At 43.8% G+C, this 17330-nt stretch overlaps 1 protein-coding gene across 1 annotated transcript; it reads right to left on the reverse strand.

Moving 5' to 3' along the window:
- Positions 1-11645: 11645 nt before the first annotated feature.
- On the reverse strand, positions 11646-13549 carry IZUMO1R (IZUMO1 receptor, JUNO). The gene is made up of 4 exons (XM_077114708.1): positions 13415-13549; positions 12581-12769; positions 12019-12154; positions 11646-11914 (listed from the first exon to the last, which is right to left on the reverse strand). The coding sequence occupies exons 1-4, from the start codon at positions 13547-13549 to the stop codon at positions 11646-11648; spliced, it is 729 nt and encodes a 242-aa protein (XP_076970823.1).
- Positions 13550-17330: the final 3781 nt, after the last annotated feature.

Genomic DNA, 17330 nt, shown 5'->3' on the forward strand with positions numbered 1-17330 from the left:
AATTTCATCTAAATTGTTGAATTTATTGACATAGATTGTTCATAATAGTCCTTTATTATCCATTTGCTATCTGTGGGATTTGGAGTGACGTCACCTCTCTCATTTCTGATATTGAAATTTCTATCATCTTTCTTTTTTTCCTTGTTCTTTCTGGCTAGAGAATTATCAATTTTATTGATCATCTGAAAGAAGAGCTTTTAATTAAATCAATTTTCTCAATTGTTTCTGTTTTCTATTTCATTGATCTCTACTCTGATATCTAATATTTCCTTTCTTCAAATTACTTTGGCTTAATTTGCCCCCAACCCCAAGGTTCTTAAGGTGGAATTTGAAGTTAACGATTTTAGACTTTTCTTCTTTTCTAATAATATGTATATACTGTTATGCATTTCCTCCGAAGTACTACTTTAGCAGCATCCCAAGAATTTTTGATATGCTGTCTTTTAATTTTCATTGAGTTCAAAATAATGTCTAATTTCCCTTCTGATTTATTCTTTGACCCATTATTTAAAAGTGCATTATTTAGTTTCAAATCTTTAACAACTTTTCCAAGATCTTTTTGTATTGCTGTCTAATTTAATTCTATTGTGGTCAGAGAATAAGCCTGGTATGACCTGAATCCTTTTAAATGTATTGAGACTTGTTTTGTTACCCAGAATGTGGTCTTCATTGGTACATATTCCATATTTCCTTGAAAAGAGGCTGTATTTTGCTGTTGTTGGGTGGAGTGCTCTAGAAATGTCAAATAGGTCAACTTGATGTACTGTTCAAGCCTTCTATAGCTTTGCTCATTCTTTATTTACATGTTGTATCAATTATTGAGATGGGAAATTGACAGCTCTATAATTATTGATTTGTCTATTTTGCACATCTGTCGATTTTGCTTCATTGTACTATGTAGCTTTGTTATTTGGCATATAATATGGTTTAGGATTGTTATGTACGCCTGATGAACTGACTTTTTTATCATTATGAGATTATCTTCTTTGTCTCTGGTAATAATTTTTGCTCTGAAATCTACTTTGTTATTAATACATCACTTCAGCTTTCTTTTGACTATTATTAACATTGTATATCTCTTTCTATTCTTTTTTTACTTTTAACCTATTTGTATGTTTATATTTAAAGTGCATTTGTTGTAGCCAGCATACAGGTGAGTCTTTTTTTTTTCATCCAAGCTGACAATCTTCATCTTTTAACTGGGATATATAGACCAGAGAATGCTGCAGCACCATGAAGCAGAGAGTCCATCAGCCAGCGCTTTGGAGAGAAAGAAGGAAAAAGCCTCCCAGGGAGCTTCATGAAACAGGAAGCCAGGAGAGAAAGCTAGCAGATGACGCTGTGCTCACCATGTGCCCTTCCAGCCAAGGGAGAAACCATGACTGTGTCCACCATGTGCCCTCTTGGATGAGAGAGACCCTGAACTTCACTGGCCTTCTTGAACCAAGGTATCTTTCCCTGGATGCCTTTGATTGGACATTTCTATAGACTTGCTTTAATTGGGACATTTTCTCGGCCTTAGAACTGTAAACTAGCAACTCATTAAATTCCTCTTTTTAAAAGCCATTCCATTTCTGGTATATTGCATTCCCGCAGCTAGCAAACTAGAACACTGTGTTTGGATTGTTTAAATGATCTTCCACGTAAGTTGAGTTAGATTATGTGGTACAGAAAATTTAGGTTCTGGACATAATAAAACTTTATTCCTTTGGTCTCAAAGAATAGGTGACATTCTAAAATACAGACAATGTCTCCCTTACCCCTGTATTCTGAATTAATCCCAACCAATCGTCTTCATCCTTATCTTTAAATGCCAGGTTATAAATACATAAAACAGCCCTTCAAAATTCAGAAATAACAATTACCACTCCAGACTACATGTGACTGCCATGAGAGTTTATAATCTAGGCAATCTGGGGCTAATTTTGACTCACTACTGAGGAAAACTTGTCCAAGTACTGTACCCAATGACCTGTAAGTTATGTGTCTCTACATTCTTCTTATAGAGTAGGCATTATTCCCAGCCCTGTGTGGGAATAATCAGGTCAGGAGTCTGATTCTTTTCATCCTTTTGGGTGCTTCTTTCTGTGGCCTTGGCTAGTTCCCTCTCATGCCTGTGCTGGTCAGCACGCTGCTGAATCCTTGCAAGGGATCATCTACAGAAGTGAGGAGTTCTCTCCCTGTGACGCCCTCTCCTCTCAGGGGCTCTGTCCTGTGATCTCCAGCTCCCGTGGACTTCCCAGACTCTCAGCTTCATCTCCTGAACTCAGGGAGTCTACGTGCACCTCCTGCATCCTGAGCTGCACCCTAGAAACTTTCTCAAGGTATTAAGTTGGTGAAATCACAGGACTGACTCACTTTATTTCCTCTTCTCAGGGACCACTGTCCTTTATTGCCATTTTATTCTAAATGTTATTTGCCTATCCAAATCCTTTGCTCATATTTCAATTGGGGTGGTCATCTTTTTCATGTTGACTTTAAGAACTTTTGTTCTATGGTGAATATTAATATCTGGATGTATATATTGGAAATATTTTCCCTTATTTTTCATGTCTTTTCAATTTATTTGTAGTCTTTTTAAAATATCCCTTTTCCCCTCCTTCCTTTCTTTTTAAAAAATCTTTTACTTTTAACTACTGGCTTTGGCATCTTGCTTAGAAAACTTCTCACCAAAATTATGAAAATATTCACCTAAATTTCAATAATACTAATTAAGTTTTTTTTTAGTTATTAATTTATGTGAAAGACAAAAATTTTACCCCATCTCTGAGCTTTTCCGGAGGGACCAAGGCTAGAAAATGCATTAAGAACTTGACTAGAGTTGAGAGGTTATCCTGGAGGTTATTCTTGTGCATTATATAGATATTCTTTTCTAGTTTATGGTGCATTGGAGTGGCTGGAGGGAAGTACCTGAAACTGTTGAGCTGTGTTCCGGTAGCCCTGATTCTTGAAGAGGATTGTATAAAGATGTACGTTTTACAATGTCACTGTGTGATTGTGAAAACCTTGGGTCTGATGCTCCTTTTATCCAGGGTATAGATAGATGAGTAAAAAAAAATGGATAAAACATAAGCAAAAGGGGGAAATAAAGGGTAAAAATTGGGTAGATTGAAATACTGGTCATCAGTGAGGGGAGGGGTGAGGGCTATGGGATGTATGAGTGCTTTATTATTTCTTTTTCAGGTGATGCAAATGTTCTAAAAATGATCATGGTGGTGAATACACAACTATGTGATGATATTGTGAGCCATTGATTGTGTGATATGGTTGGACTGTGTGTGTGTGTGTGTGTGTGTATGTGTGTATGTGTAGAGATTTCTCAATAAAAATATTTAAAATATAGGGAGAAAAAAGAATAAAATGCTGTCATATGCAAAAGAAAGAACTGATTGGTTATAACTCTAACCTAATGAAAAAAATAACATTATTTAATGTCTTGCTGTGGCTATTTTGATGTTTGGTGCAGACAACTCACATGTGACCTGTGTGTGTCCACAGCGCACAAATTCTAAAATGGCTGTGTGTGAGCACTGGGTCCCTCTGGTTGCCTCTCTGTTCTTTTTTAATATTTGGCTTCTGGAGCTCTCTGGTAAGAGAACACAATCCCCTTCAGGGAAAATAGCTCCTTCCTTCCAAAGCTCATGTTTGCATTGAAGTAAGGAAGGCCAGCCTGGAAAGTACTGGGTCCTTTGTGAGGCAGGAGTCAGAAAGCCTAATACAGTCAGCAGCTGTTCTGGGATCAGGAGCCACAGCCCCACATGTGTAGACTGATACAGAGACCAGAAAAAGGCTGAGATGAATACAAATTTTTTTGCTTTATCACTGCTAGCACCGATTCTTATCTTCCGTGTTCATTAAGTGTCCTGATCCTGAAAATAGTCCTGTCTCACTGTTTTTGAATCTCACCCTTGGGTAGCCTTGGACGCTTGGGAAGGTTTACACTTATCATATAGCTGAGGGTAGATAGGCTGTGTGGGCTGTGAATTTGGAAAGCTGAAGCTGTGGAACAGCTGCCCAGTCTCTGCGCTGTGGCCAGAATGCTCCCACTGGCCCAGAGTTTGGGCTTCCAAACTCCCAGCATGTGGCAAAGACCTAATGTTAATCAAGTCATGGGTTTATATTTTAAGCATTTTAATTCTGAAATCATTTTTTAACATTTTCTATTCTCTTGTCCTGTCTCAAAGGAAGAAGAATCCGACCTTCTTGCCAAGGCCGATGTTGGTTCACACCCTGATCACCACCCCCGCCTTAACTCATCCCCTCAGCTCCTCTGCCCACCTCTTTTGATTTCATCTCTATTAGTACTTTCCATTTATCCTATAAACATGCTCTCCAATCCTAAAAATATTCTCTCAAACTACCTGCTCCTTTAATTTATCTCTATCTCGTATAAATTAGCTATTCTCTTGACCCCTTTTCTTATGGGTTACCTTCCTAATAGTCTTTTCAATTAGCAGGTCTTTTAATTGTTTTTCTGTTTAGTTATATTTGTACTGTATGTCATATTATAAACAAGCTCCATGAGGACAGGACTCATGTTTGCCTCACTCTCAATTATATCCCCAGGACTTAGCACAGTGTATAGAACAGAGTATGAATTCAGTAATTATTTATTAATTAATATATGGATGGCAACTCAGAATTTGACATTTTCCCCCTTTCTTTGTTCTTCTTCTACCCTAGCTTCTGATCCCACATCTCTTCCCTAATTCCATATCTTCTCTCACCTTCTACTGTAGGTAAGTCTGAGAGGCTCTTCACAAGCTTTTTGTTTTCTCTCAACATTTTTCTAGGAGAACGCATCTGCTTCTGCAGGTCCAAACAACACACCCAGGAAAGTGATTCCATTTCTCCTCTCTACCCCAGCCTGTCTTCTGCACTGTGGGTACATTGTCTGATGGAGATCTGTGTGCTGATATCCTGCCAGCATCTTAAAGCCCATCATCAGCATTTCCTCCTGGGATGTCCTCTCTCTCCTCTCCCAGATTTTCCTATTTGGCTCATTTGTGGCAAAAGCTCTCCTAAAAGTAGTTTTTTCTGTGGGAGAGTAAATCTATGGGAGAGGATAGATGTGAGCACAACAGAAGGGAGGAAGAGAAAAACATGTGGCCAGAGCTGTTGACAAGATCATTCCCCCTTGGGATGTGAGAAGGGATGGGACTCTCAAGCTCTCTCAAGGGCTAGAGCTGGGGAAATGGATCCAATGTGAAAAAAACCAGCCTGGGACACCAGAATCATCTCCAAATTTGGGGATCTGCATAGAAAAAGCAAGACAACATTGGAAAGCACTTGAAGAAGCATTCTGGTAGAGTGGGGTGAGTGAAGGAGGGAACCTGGTGCTAGAGGAATGGGAGGAGTGCTTAGCCTTCCTTTTGTAGGCAGCAGAGATGGTCTGGGAACCAGATACCAGTGCAGGAATGTTACACGGCATCAACTTCTGCACTCAAGTTGTTCAGGAAGGGATCTTAAAGCAAGGCAGCAGCACTCAAAAAAGGACCATGTAGTTTTTGTTTTTCATCTGCTTCCCAGAATTTCCCATCATCCTCTGATAAAGGACTTGAATAGGGTTTGATGTTCCCATCAGTGGAAAAGTGCTTGGGCCCCATCTAGTTGAAGGAGTGCCCTGCCCCCATCTCCCTCCCACCCGAGCCCTGATACAGCCTAGGCGAGGGGACAAGAGTCAAGTTACCTAGCTTGAAACCTTGGTGCATTTTGATCGTTCTCTCTCCTCTAGAATGTTCTTATTCTACCTATTTGTGGCACTTTATACAAAAATATGGTCCTGATTTCTATTGGTTTTATCTTCCTAATAGTTCCTGACTCTTCCCCTTTCTGGTCCATGGCTTCTCATATAGCCTACTCCATGCCTCCTGGGAAGTTATGACTAGGTTACTATCTCCTGCACAGTAAGTAGTCAAAAAATAGTGATGGTTATCAAGGGTCCCAGAATTAGTCTTGTTTGGTCCACTTTGATCCAATTTTTTTTTTTAACTTTTTTTATTAATTAAAAAAAATTAACAAACAAAACATTAAGATATCATTCCATTCTACATATACAATCAGTAATTCTTAATATCATCACATAGTTGCATATTCATCATTTCTTAGAACATTTGCATCAATTTAGAAAAAGAAATAAAAAGACAATAGAAAAAGAAAAAACAATAACAGAGAAAAAAAAGATTATACATACCATACCCCTTACCCCTCGCTTTCATTTACCACTAGCATTTCAAACTAAATTTATTTTAACATTTGTTCCCCCTATTATTTATTTTTATTCCATATGTTCTACTCTTCTGTTGATATAGTAGCCAAAAGGAGCATCAGACACAAGGTTTTCACATTCACAGAGTCTCATTGTGAAAGCTATATCATTGTTCAATCATCAAGAAACATGGCTACTGGAACACAGCTCTACATTTTCAGGTAGTTCCCTCCAGCCTCTCCACTACATCTTGAACAACAAGGTGATATCTACTTAATGCATAAGAATAACCTCCAGGATAACCTCTCAACTCTGTTTGGAATCTCTCAGCCATTGACACTTAGTCTCATTTCACTCTTCCCCCTTTGGTTGAGAAGTTTCTCTCAATCCCTTGATGTTAATTCTCAGCTCATTCTAGGTTTTTTCTCAGTCCCTTGATGCTGAGTCTCAGCTCATTCCAGGATTTCTGTCCCACATTGCCAGGAAGGTCCACACCCCTGGGAGTCATGTCCCATGCAGAGAGGGGGAGGGTGGTGAGACTGCTCGGCATGTTGGCTGGAGGGAGAGGCCACATCTGAGCAACAAAAGAGGCTCTCTTGGGGGTGACTCTTAGGCCTAAATTTTAAGTAGACTTGACCTATCCTTTGTGGGGTTAAGTTTCATATGAACAAACCCCAGGACTGGGGGCTCAGCCTATACCTTTGGTTGTCCACACTGCTTGTGAGAATATCAAGAATTCCACTTGGGGAAGTTGAATTTCTCCCCACTCTCACCATTCCCTGAAGGGGGCTTGCAAATACTTTTCTGGTCACTGATCAAATCACTCTGGGATTCATCGGGGCATCACTCTGGACAAACCTACAAAATCTCATGTCCTACCTGAGATTCCAAGTACTTATGACATTCAATCAAACTATCTACATGAGTTATATTAGGAAATGCTCTAGTCAAAATATAAATTTTGTAGCAAATAAACATTTTTTGCTTTAGCACTTTGACCCAATTTTAACCCTATTTGGGTTTTAATATTTATTCCTAAATTTCCCTTGGCAAACTCTTCCTACCCCTTGCCCTTGGCATCCTGAGGCTTTTCTTCAGTTTGGATCTCTTTCAATCTACTCTTTACATAGCAATAAGATCTTTTTTTAAAAATCTGTAGCTCCGGGTTCCTCATATGAGATGAGCGTACCTATTTGTCTTTCTTCTGTCCTAGGAATCCCACTAACATGATGGTTTATCTCCTTTTGTGTTTCTTTACCAAGAGAGTGTGAAAGAATCCATTGGTGAACCAGAGATTTCAACAAATACTCAGAAGATGAACAGATCATTAGAGGGAGCAGGATTGCCAGAGGAAGTTGGGGAGGCTGCTGTGGTGGAAGGAGCTAATCTACCAGAAGGGAACTCGAGGAGGCCCTGGCTCAAGAGTTGGCAGGTATGGGGGGGCAGAGAGAAAGCCTATACATGCCATCCCCCATCCCCATGCCCTCCACCCAAACCCAGAGCCCAGGAACCCAACTTTAACCCTTAAAGTGGGTCGTCTCTAAAAAAAAAAAAAAATCAAAGTAAATTCTGGACAGTGCTAAAGCTGTTTGTTTTTACCTGCTGGCTTTGCACATAAGGGTGCTGGCAGCCCAGAGAAAAGCATCCTTATTCTAGCTTTTGGGGATCCTGCACCCAGATATAATTCCTGCCAACTCGCTCTGAAGCAAAGTCTTCCGGTCAAGAATCCCTTCTCACATACTCAGAACTCCCCATCTGCCTTGCTATTCAGGAGAAAGCAGCCATGCTAGCTAGATAAGAAAATTAACCTGGTCCCTCCTTCTTAAATATGGACAGTCAGCCAAAATCAACAGACAGAAAACTAGTAGCATGCTAGAGATAAGATACACAGAGCAGAATAACTGACCTTGGAAAAAACAGGTCATTCAGAGTCTGGAAATAAGCTTTTAAAAAACTCTAATGAGTATTTTCAGTAAGATTTGAGAAGATATGACATTCATAAAAGCAAAATCAACATGTTGCGAAAAACAAGAAAGGAATAAAAAAAAAGTCTCCTGGAAATTAAAAGTGGATTGCCAAAATTAGATTGGAAGATTAAATTGAGAAATGCTAACAGAACATAGAGTAAAAAATCTTAATTGTGGTACAAAAGATAAGCCACCTTTTGTAACTTTGTCTTCGATTAAATCTAGAAGGGTAAGAAGTGGGTGTTTCAGGGCCGAGGCTCTAGGGGACAGGCGTGGCTGGGGCTGTGTTGCTTTGATTTGAAATCTTTGGAATGGTGTGCAAATCTGACAATTCCTCTCCACTCCTCAAAATCCATTGCCCCTCCCAAGCACAAATGGAGATCGAGCTCAGAATATTGTACCCAGCTGTGACCTGCCCTGGAACCAGCCCCCTCACCCTGCACTCCTCACACCTGTTACAGCTGACTCAGTTACTTCTGAGGTTGTTCCCTGTAGGACTCACAAGCTGGGGCTTTGGAAATAAATCTATCTGGCTTCACATCTGCTTACACATATTTTCTAATTTAAAAAATGGGAATAACATAAGTATGTGTTTCTCAAGGCTGTTGTGAGAATCGAATGAGCTAAGTTAATGCAATTGTGATGCAATTAGCTGGGTGTCTTGGGATACAGTAAGTGGTCGATAAGTAGTGACAGCCATCAGGGCACCCAGAGGTAGTCTTGTTTTGTCCACTTTAACCCAATTTTAACCGTATTTGGGTTATTTTTATATTCATACCTAAAAATTTTTAAAAATCATTAAATTTTCAGCCTTTTTAACCAATCACACATCCTAAGCCACTTTATTATATACCTAACTCTTAAGAGACTTTATATGTACTCTTTTTTTTTTTTCTGCATGGGTAGGCACCAGGAATCGAACCCGGGTCTCTGGCATGGCAGACGAGAACTCTGCTGCTGAGCCACCATCACACCACCCCACCTATGTGTACTTTTGAAGTTGCAATTGATTGATTAGTTTCAGAGCATTTAAAGTTTCAGATTCTAGTGCTTCATGCCTTGGGAATTTGGCCACATTTTGTCTGTTGTTTCCTTCCTGTTCCCACAGCTTTTTCAACCTCAATCTCTCTGCCACACCTCTTCAAAACCCCACTCTAGGCCCCATTCTTTTTTTCTCCCTTTGATTTTATATATATATATATATATATACACACACACATTTATAAACAAATCTTCACACACATACAGCCCATACATGGTGTACAATCAATGGCTCACAATATCAGTACATAGTTGTGTATTCATCACAATTGTTCATTTTTTTTAGAACATTTACATCACTCCAGAAAAAGAAAAAGAAAAAAGCTCAGATACTATATCCTTACCACTCCCTCTCATTGACCATTAATATTTCCATCTACCCAATTTATTTTTACCCTTTGTCCCCCATTATTTTTTAATCCATATTTTTAAACTTTTTTTTTCTGTCCATACCCTGGATAAAAGGAGCATCAGACATAAGGTTTTCACAATCCCATAGTCACACTGTAAAAGCTATATTATTATACAATTGTCCCTTAAGAATCAAGGCTACTGGAGCACAGCTCAACAGTTTAGGTACTTCCCTCCACTCACTCCTATATATCATAAATTAAAAAGGGGATATCTATATAATGCATAAGAATAACCTCCTGGATAACCTCTCAACTCTGAAATCTCTCAGCCAATGAAGCTTTATTTTGTCTCATTTCTCTCTTCTCTCTTTTGGTCAAGAAGACTTTCTCAATCCCATGATGCCAGGTCCCCCGCTCATCCCAGGAGTCCTGTCCCATGTTACCAGAGAGATTTACATCCCTGGGAGTCATGTCCATGTAGGGGGAAGGGCAATGAGTTCACCTGGCTGAGTAGGCTGAGAGAGCTATACCCAAGCAACAAAAGAGGGTCTCTGGGGGTGACTCTTAGGCCTAATTTTAAGTAGGCTTAGCCTAATCTTTGCAAGAGTAAGTTTCATAGAGGCAAACCCCAGGATCGAGGGCTTGACCTATTGATTTGGTTGGCCCTACTGTTTGTGAGAATATCAGGAATTCTCCAAACAGGGAACTTGAATATCTCTTCCTTTCTCCCCAGTCCCCCCAAGGCAGACCCCTATTCTTGTAGGCTGCTAGAGAAGCACTTTATCCTTGCCCTGCCATCCAACTCCTTCTCTAGCCTGTGAGCTCCTCATCTGGAAGAACTTGCTTTGGTTTTATTACCTGTGCCTGTCAGAGGATTTGCTCAGCAAAGAAGAATGCTCAGGGTAAGTGTGGGAGGAATGGAGGCCGAGTTTGATGAGCAGGGCTTACTAGTGTCTGGAGAGAATGAGTAATTGTCAGAAAAACCAGCCAACTCAAGGGCAGCAATGTTAGAACTCCTTGTCAAAGTGAGAAGGGCACCACCTTGTGCTGGAAAGCTGTGGGGCTTTGGATACAGAAGCTTCTGAGTGGATAGGGTGGCTGGCCAGCGTGCTTGCAGAGGGCAGGGATGGCACCTCAGTGTCGCTGCTGTAGCTCAGCCGAAACTCTTTTTCACCCCCGAGAATAGGGCTCTGCTTGAGAAGCACAGACTATATCCTAGCAAACAATGGCATGGGCCTTCCTTCCTGCCTTCTTCCCTAAGTTAAACCATCTGGTCTAAATACCCCATTTCCTTCAGCACAGAAGGAAACCAACAGTCTTAAATGAAGATCAAAGAACCTGCCAAAGTAATATAGAAAGTGGTACAGCTGGATTAGAACTCATGTTTTCAAAATTCCAAACCAGTGGAAAGCAATCTAGGCAACTGCTCCAATCTTTGTATCTAAAGCAGAGCTGATGGTCTGGGTGGACCCATTCCTCATCCTGGCCTCAGGTCTTTGTGACTGTATCATTTATTTGAACAAAAGGAGACGCTGAGAGTACTCCCATTAGAGGGGTGTTACAAGGATAGAAGGAGAGGGCCTTGGCCCATATTAAGAAGTTAAACAATTAGTGGGTGAAACAACCTAAGTGGCTCCTTCTTTGGGCAGGGTGGCTTCCTGCACGTGGGTAGGACACAGTGGATTAGACAGAGAGGAAAGAGCAACTGCCATTTTATTGGAGGCACCATTGTAGGAGGCAGTCACATCTGCCATCATCAGCTCTGCCCCGGGAGCTGATAGACACTGAGCAAGAAGGGCCTGGGGTCCCAAGTCTACAGCCCCACATTTTTAAAGGCAGAGGGGGTTTACCACCTTGGCTCTCCCAGTCCCCACCTGCCTTCCAGTCACGGTTAAGGCAGAGCAGAGCACTGGAGAGGGCCTGGGACTGAATGTGCAAGGTCCAGGCACCAGCTATTGCAGCCTCAATGTCCCACCCCAATCCCCCAGTCAGTCTGTTCCTTTTAAGGAAAGGCTCAAGGAAGGAAGTGGCCAGGGCCTGGCCTGCCCCACAGCTGGTGGAAGATGGAGGGACTCCTTAGGGATGGAAGGACAGGAACAGAGAGAAGACCATGAGCGTGTAGGGCAGTTCCCAGGAGGGGGCAGGGTTAGCGAAGAGACGGGCCACAGCCACATTGGGATTGCCCCGAGTAGGATCAAACCACTTCTGGACACACCGCCCACTGCCCCGGTGCTCTGGGCTCGCCTTGTAGGAGTCGCTCCAAATCTTCTCGCAGAGGTCAGCTGGGGCTGGGAAGTAATGGGGGAAGGGGCGGCAGGGGGCTCCTACAGGGCAGCGGCTCTTTCCTGCGGGAGATGGAGGCATGGACAACTCAACTCCTCTTCCCACTCCCGCACCCCCCCTCCAAGGGGCCTGCTTCCCTCCCTTGGCCCTGTCAAGCATTGCTCACCCCGACTCCAGTCCCAGCCGTCCTGCCAGTTGGATTTGCAAGTGTAAGACGTGCGGCAGTCTGCCCACCACCGCTCACAGTCCTCCTGGCACAGCGGCACACCCAAAATTCGCTCTCCTGGCCCACTTGGGCCCACCTGGGTGTAGGCATCAAAAGAGACAAAAGCATCAATAGCAGGTATCATCTGTATATCATCTTGAATTGCGCAGTCCATAAAAGTATTATTTTACAAGTGAGGCTAAGAGGTTAGTTTGACCCAGCTAATAAGTACAGAAGATGGGATTCAAATTCAAGTTCATCTAAAGTCACCAAGCTTCCCATGGGTGATAGTGTCTCATCCCACTGTTCTCATCTGACCCGTCTCCCCCATTCCCTTCTCCAGGCCTGGAGGTAGCTTCTTCTCCATCCTTCCCCCAGTGGGGGTCTCTGACTCTGTTCTTTTCTGGAAGGCAATAGCACTTGCAGCTCCTGCTAGCATTCTGGAAATGCCAGCATAAGAGGGGACAGAAGCTCAGGCTCTTAGTAACAGGGCATTGCACTGATCTGCCCCCAGTCTCCCCACCGGCTGGATCCAGGGCCCCAGGTTCGGGGAACACTCATAGAAGCAGACAGCCTGGATGAAGTGCTTCTGACAGCTTGGGGTCATCAGCCCACAGTGAGTCAAGCTGAAGTTGTAGAGCAGGGACATGTCCAGGTGGGCTTCCCAACTTGTGTTGGCTGTGCAGCAGGCATTTTCCTTCCAGGGGATGCACTGAAGCAAAGAGCAGAGGAGGCTGGTGAGTGGCTAGGGCAGAAGGGGGACAGAATAAAAATGTCTCTTGGGAGAGGACCTGGGCCGGTGGGATCCCTATAGGCCAGCAACCCCTAGGGGTGGGTGGGGGAGCTTTTTTTTTTTTTACATACGAGGAGTCCTAATAACTTGTCAATATTCATACTGAAAGGGCAGAAGGCTCCCAGCACACTGACCTCCCTGCCTCAGGCTGCTATAGCCCCCTAAAAACATGACTTCCAGGGTTTCAGCTCCTAGAGCTGGCCGGGGCTTTGAGGAGAAAGCAAGTATGGCAAGAAGCCCCAACAAGTCCCAGGGGAAAGTGGGATTGCACTGGGTGAATTGCACTGGGTGGGAGGGTACAAGGCTATAGAAGGAGAATGTTGTCTTCGTCTCTGCTGATCCAACACTGGCCTATGGAATCACCATTTCATCCTACTCCCCGAGTGGCTGGAACAGGTCTGAGGTGGGCTTAAATCACCAGGCTCTATGATCTCAAAAGGTCACAGATTCCCTCTAGTTACCTTTGCCCCCAATCCCAGCCAAACAGCCAAGATTGACGGGTCCAGAGACCATTTTACCAAAAAAGCTCCCCCACCCACCCCTAGGCTGGTCTGGCCTCTGTACCTCCTCATAGAGTTGGACTTCAGGGCCAGGCTTTCTCTTGTGGTGTTGGGCCTTCATGCAGACATTGAGCAGCTCGTTCCCAGCCCAGGCAGGCAAGACTATCCACAGCCCTAGCAGGAGCCACCACCATGCCATCGCCTTCTGCAGAGAAGAGACCCTTTTGCTTGCCAGACGAACACCCCATTCCAGTCCCTCCACCATACTGTAACTGAGAAATCAGAATTTCAGGGATGATTTTGCTTGCTCGATCATTATACAGATACTCTTTTTTGCTTACTGGTATATTGGAGTAGACAGAGGGAATCTCCTGAAATCTCTGAGTTGTAATCCAGCCGCCTTGAACTCTGATAATTATTGTACAGCCCTTATCTTCTGCCCCTGTGATTATAAAAACCTTGTGACTAACCTTCATTTGGACCCAGTTATCCAGTTTTTCAGCTTTACAGTCTTGTAATTACTAAAGACAGCTCCTAATGTTTGTTAATGAAGGGTCTTGTGTCAGTCCAGAACTGTCTCACCCCAAATCCAGTTGTCTTGTTAGCTGAGACTGGCTCTAACCAAAGTGGGCCTGACTGAGATGCACAGTAGCTTAGACTTTAACCTGTAAGTCACCTATATTCGTTCAGCCATTTTCTTACATACATTCTGTGACTAAGCATGTCATCAATCTGCGTATGCTCAATAATTAGATCACCACTAATTACATCATCTAGGGCCACTGTGCTCATTATCCTAAATCTTGCCCATATTTTTCTCTAATAAAGCTATCAGAATTGATGCAGTTTGGGGAGAAGATTTTGGACCATTAGACCATCTGCTCTCCTACTATGTGCCTAGTATTAAACCTTTTCTGTCTTTGAAACCCCAGTGCCTCAGGAATTGGTTATTGAGCATGTCAGGCAAAAGAATCCTTCACCTTTTTCTGGTAACAATACCAAGTACTGAAGACAGAGTATGGGAGGCAGAATTTCAAGACTCTTTCAAGTGACATTGTGGCTGCTCCTCAGATCTTCTATCTCAGGCAGCATCACAGAATGTTAGGTGGTTTGGATAAACTTAGAGGGCTGACCCCCAACCCCAGCCATTACTCAGATGCAGAAACTAAAGCACAGGGAAGGGTCGAGACCAGCCCTCAGCTGAGAGTCAGGGGTTAGAGAGTCCCCAGCCTTCCCACAGGGAACTTCCCCTGGCTGTTCTCCTTTCTAACTCAGTGGCACATAGGCTTGGAATTCAGAGCTTTGACTCTGGCCCACAGCAGGCCCCAATTACTGGCTGAGTAACTGAACTAATGCACATGGGCCCAAAGGGTGTGGTGGGACAGGACAGTGTGACAAGCCCACCTCACCCCATCGAGGGCTAGCCCTAATTCCAGCCCCTCTGAAGGGTCCAAGCAAAGCTCCCAGCTCCTCAGAGCAGCTTGTCCCTCCCCAGTCTCAGGTCCTGAGCCAGATGCCTTTCTAGAACAGCTGTGCTTGCATCAGCCTCAACCCATCATGAGGCTGGGGCAGCCGAAGGCCCAGCAGCCTTGTTGGCATGTCTGAGCCAGGGAGCCTGGCCAGGCATGAGTTGGAGGTGAGAGATCTTCACTTGCAAATCGCAATGCCATTATAAAAATAGGGAGGACAGCCTTTCCCTCAGTGCTTGTTAAGCACTATGTTTGCAACCCTGTTCTGGATAGCAGTGACAAAGAAGAATTAAGGGAATAAAGAGACTAAACAAACGAACAAAAAGCAACAGAAATGGAGAATCCCGTCCCAAGCACTCAGCTGCAGGAAAACATTGTCTCTTAAAAGGCAACCTAGGAAACAGCTCCCTTAGCTTCACCCACTCTGGAGTCCACAGCTCTTCCAATGTCCAGGCCTTGTCAGAGCCTGCCATGGACCCATCACAGGAAATCAGAAAACCACCAGCCAAGCCTGAGTTTATAACCTCAAACATCCTGGAGTTGGAGACCCCCATTCCTAACGTCAGAACCCACTCTCAAGTCTAAATTCAACGCAACTCTCTATCCACAGCAGTTTACTTTTAGGAGAGAAGAAGAAAGCTGTGGCCCTTCTAGCATTTTCTTCATACCCACTTTCAAAGCAGCAGGCCCTCCAGATGGTCCCTCTGGCTCCCCGAAATGCTGAGGTTGATGGGAATTCCACACCCACCCATTTATTACCCAGCTCAGTTTCTATGAGGCCCACGTGTGGGAGCAGAACCCAGGTGGCTCCAGTTATGCTGTTTTACCCAAGGGCCTCCAGCAGTGGATCGAGGTGAGCTCCGAGCGAGAGTGCTTTCCCAGAGAAAAGAGGCTTTGTAGTGGTGAAGATGCTGGATTCTTTCACCAGACACGAAGTTCAGCTCTCCGTTCTGCTACTCACTAGCTGAGTGACCTCAGGAAAATTACTTAAATGAAGCATCACGTCTCCACCTGAAAAGGGAAGGTTATTATAATCGGGCTGATGAGAAGAAGAAATTAAAAGGAGAGTTCCTGAGAAGGAACTCGGAATCGTACCAGGCACAGAGTAAATGCTTGGTAAGTCTTGTGAGTTTTAATTGTCATTCTTTTATTCTATAAGTGTTTCTCTCTCTGCCCTGTCCTGGAGTTCTACTCGCCCTCAGTCATCTGCTCAATTACCTGGGATGGACCACACGGGGGTCCTAGTAACAGCCTTCTCCTCGGGACACCCCACAGGAACAGAGTAAGAGCACACAGGTCACAGGAGATGAAGTTTGTGGCTGTGGGCACACAAGAACTTAATGCATGACCAAAGCCAAAAGAAACAAAACCAAAAACTCCCTCAAAAGCCCACGAGATGCCCTTCCCCCAGCGTGATGCCTCTAGGGAAGGGAGGGACCACTGTCCTGTGAAATATTTTGGCAAGAGTAGTTGGTTGTGGTGATATTCACGGGAATGTCCCCCTCAACTAAGGAGAGGCTCAGGAACTTGGCTACAATTCTTAGGAGGGCCCCAAAGATGATGAAAACACAAGGGAAGGAGCCCATTGCTTTGCTTGCTTCTTCTGACAAGTTCCCTCTCCAAAGCAGAAGTAGCTCAAAATCACATATGCTTTACTTAGACCTAGGAAATGAAAACAAAACACTAAAAGCGTTTTTTAACAGAAGAGAGTATGAAACAGACACGCTCTGCATTTTTTAGCTGCAGAGTTGATGTGCAAAGCATGTAATCATGCTGGGAAATAATGTTTCCCACCTCCTGGTAATCACAGCCCCTGTGTGCTGAGTGCAGGCCTGTCTCCCTCCCCGCCACCACTCCGGAGCGCTCAGCCTCAGGGAGAAAACAGGCTCGGCTAGGGAGCACCAGAGCTCAGATCTCCTGTGCTCTTAAGAACTAGGTGAGGGTGGGAGTGGAAGGTGGAAGGACCTCCAGGACCGAAAGGACAGGTGCTGTTTGGGTCTCAGAGGAAGCCTGTTTTTTAAAGTTAAATTCCACAATCAGATTGTGTGTGTGTTGGAAGGAGGGGCGGGTTAGTTGTATTCAAGAGCAGTCATGGTTACTGTTATGGGTTGAGTTGTGTCCCCTAAAAACCTGGTTCAAGTCCTAATACCCATCCTGCGAATGTGACCCTATTTGGAAATAGTGTTTTTAAAGATATAATTAGTTAAGAAGCCAAATTGGTATAGGATGAGCCCTAATCCAATATGACTGGGGTCCCCGCGAGAAGGGGAGAGTAGGATACAGACAGTTGGACGGGGAGATGCCATGGGTTGCTGGCAAGCCACCACCAGAAGCCGGGAGAGAGGCATGGATCAGAGCCCTTACCTCCAGTCTTTAAATGACGCTTGGCCCTGCCGACATCTTGTTTTCAGAATTCTAGCCTCCAAAACTGTGAGGCAATAGATTTCTGTTGTTTTAAGCCACCCAAGTTTGTGGAAACAAAGACAAGTTACCAGTCCAGCTGCCTGAAGT

Source organism: Tamandua tetradactyla, chromosome 8 (assembly GCF_023851605.1).
Source record: "Tamandua tetradactyla isolate mTamTet1 chromosome 8, mTamTet1.pri, whole genome shotgun sequence".
Lineage (NCBI taxonomy): Eukaryota > Metazoa > Chordata > Mammalia > Pilosa > Myrmecophagidae > Tamandua > Tamandua tetradactyla.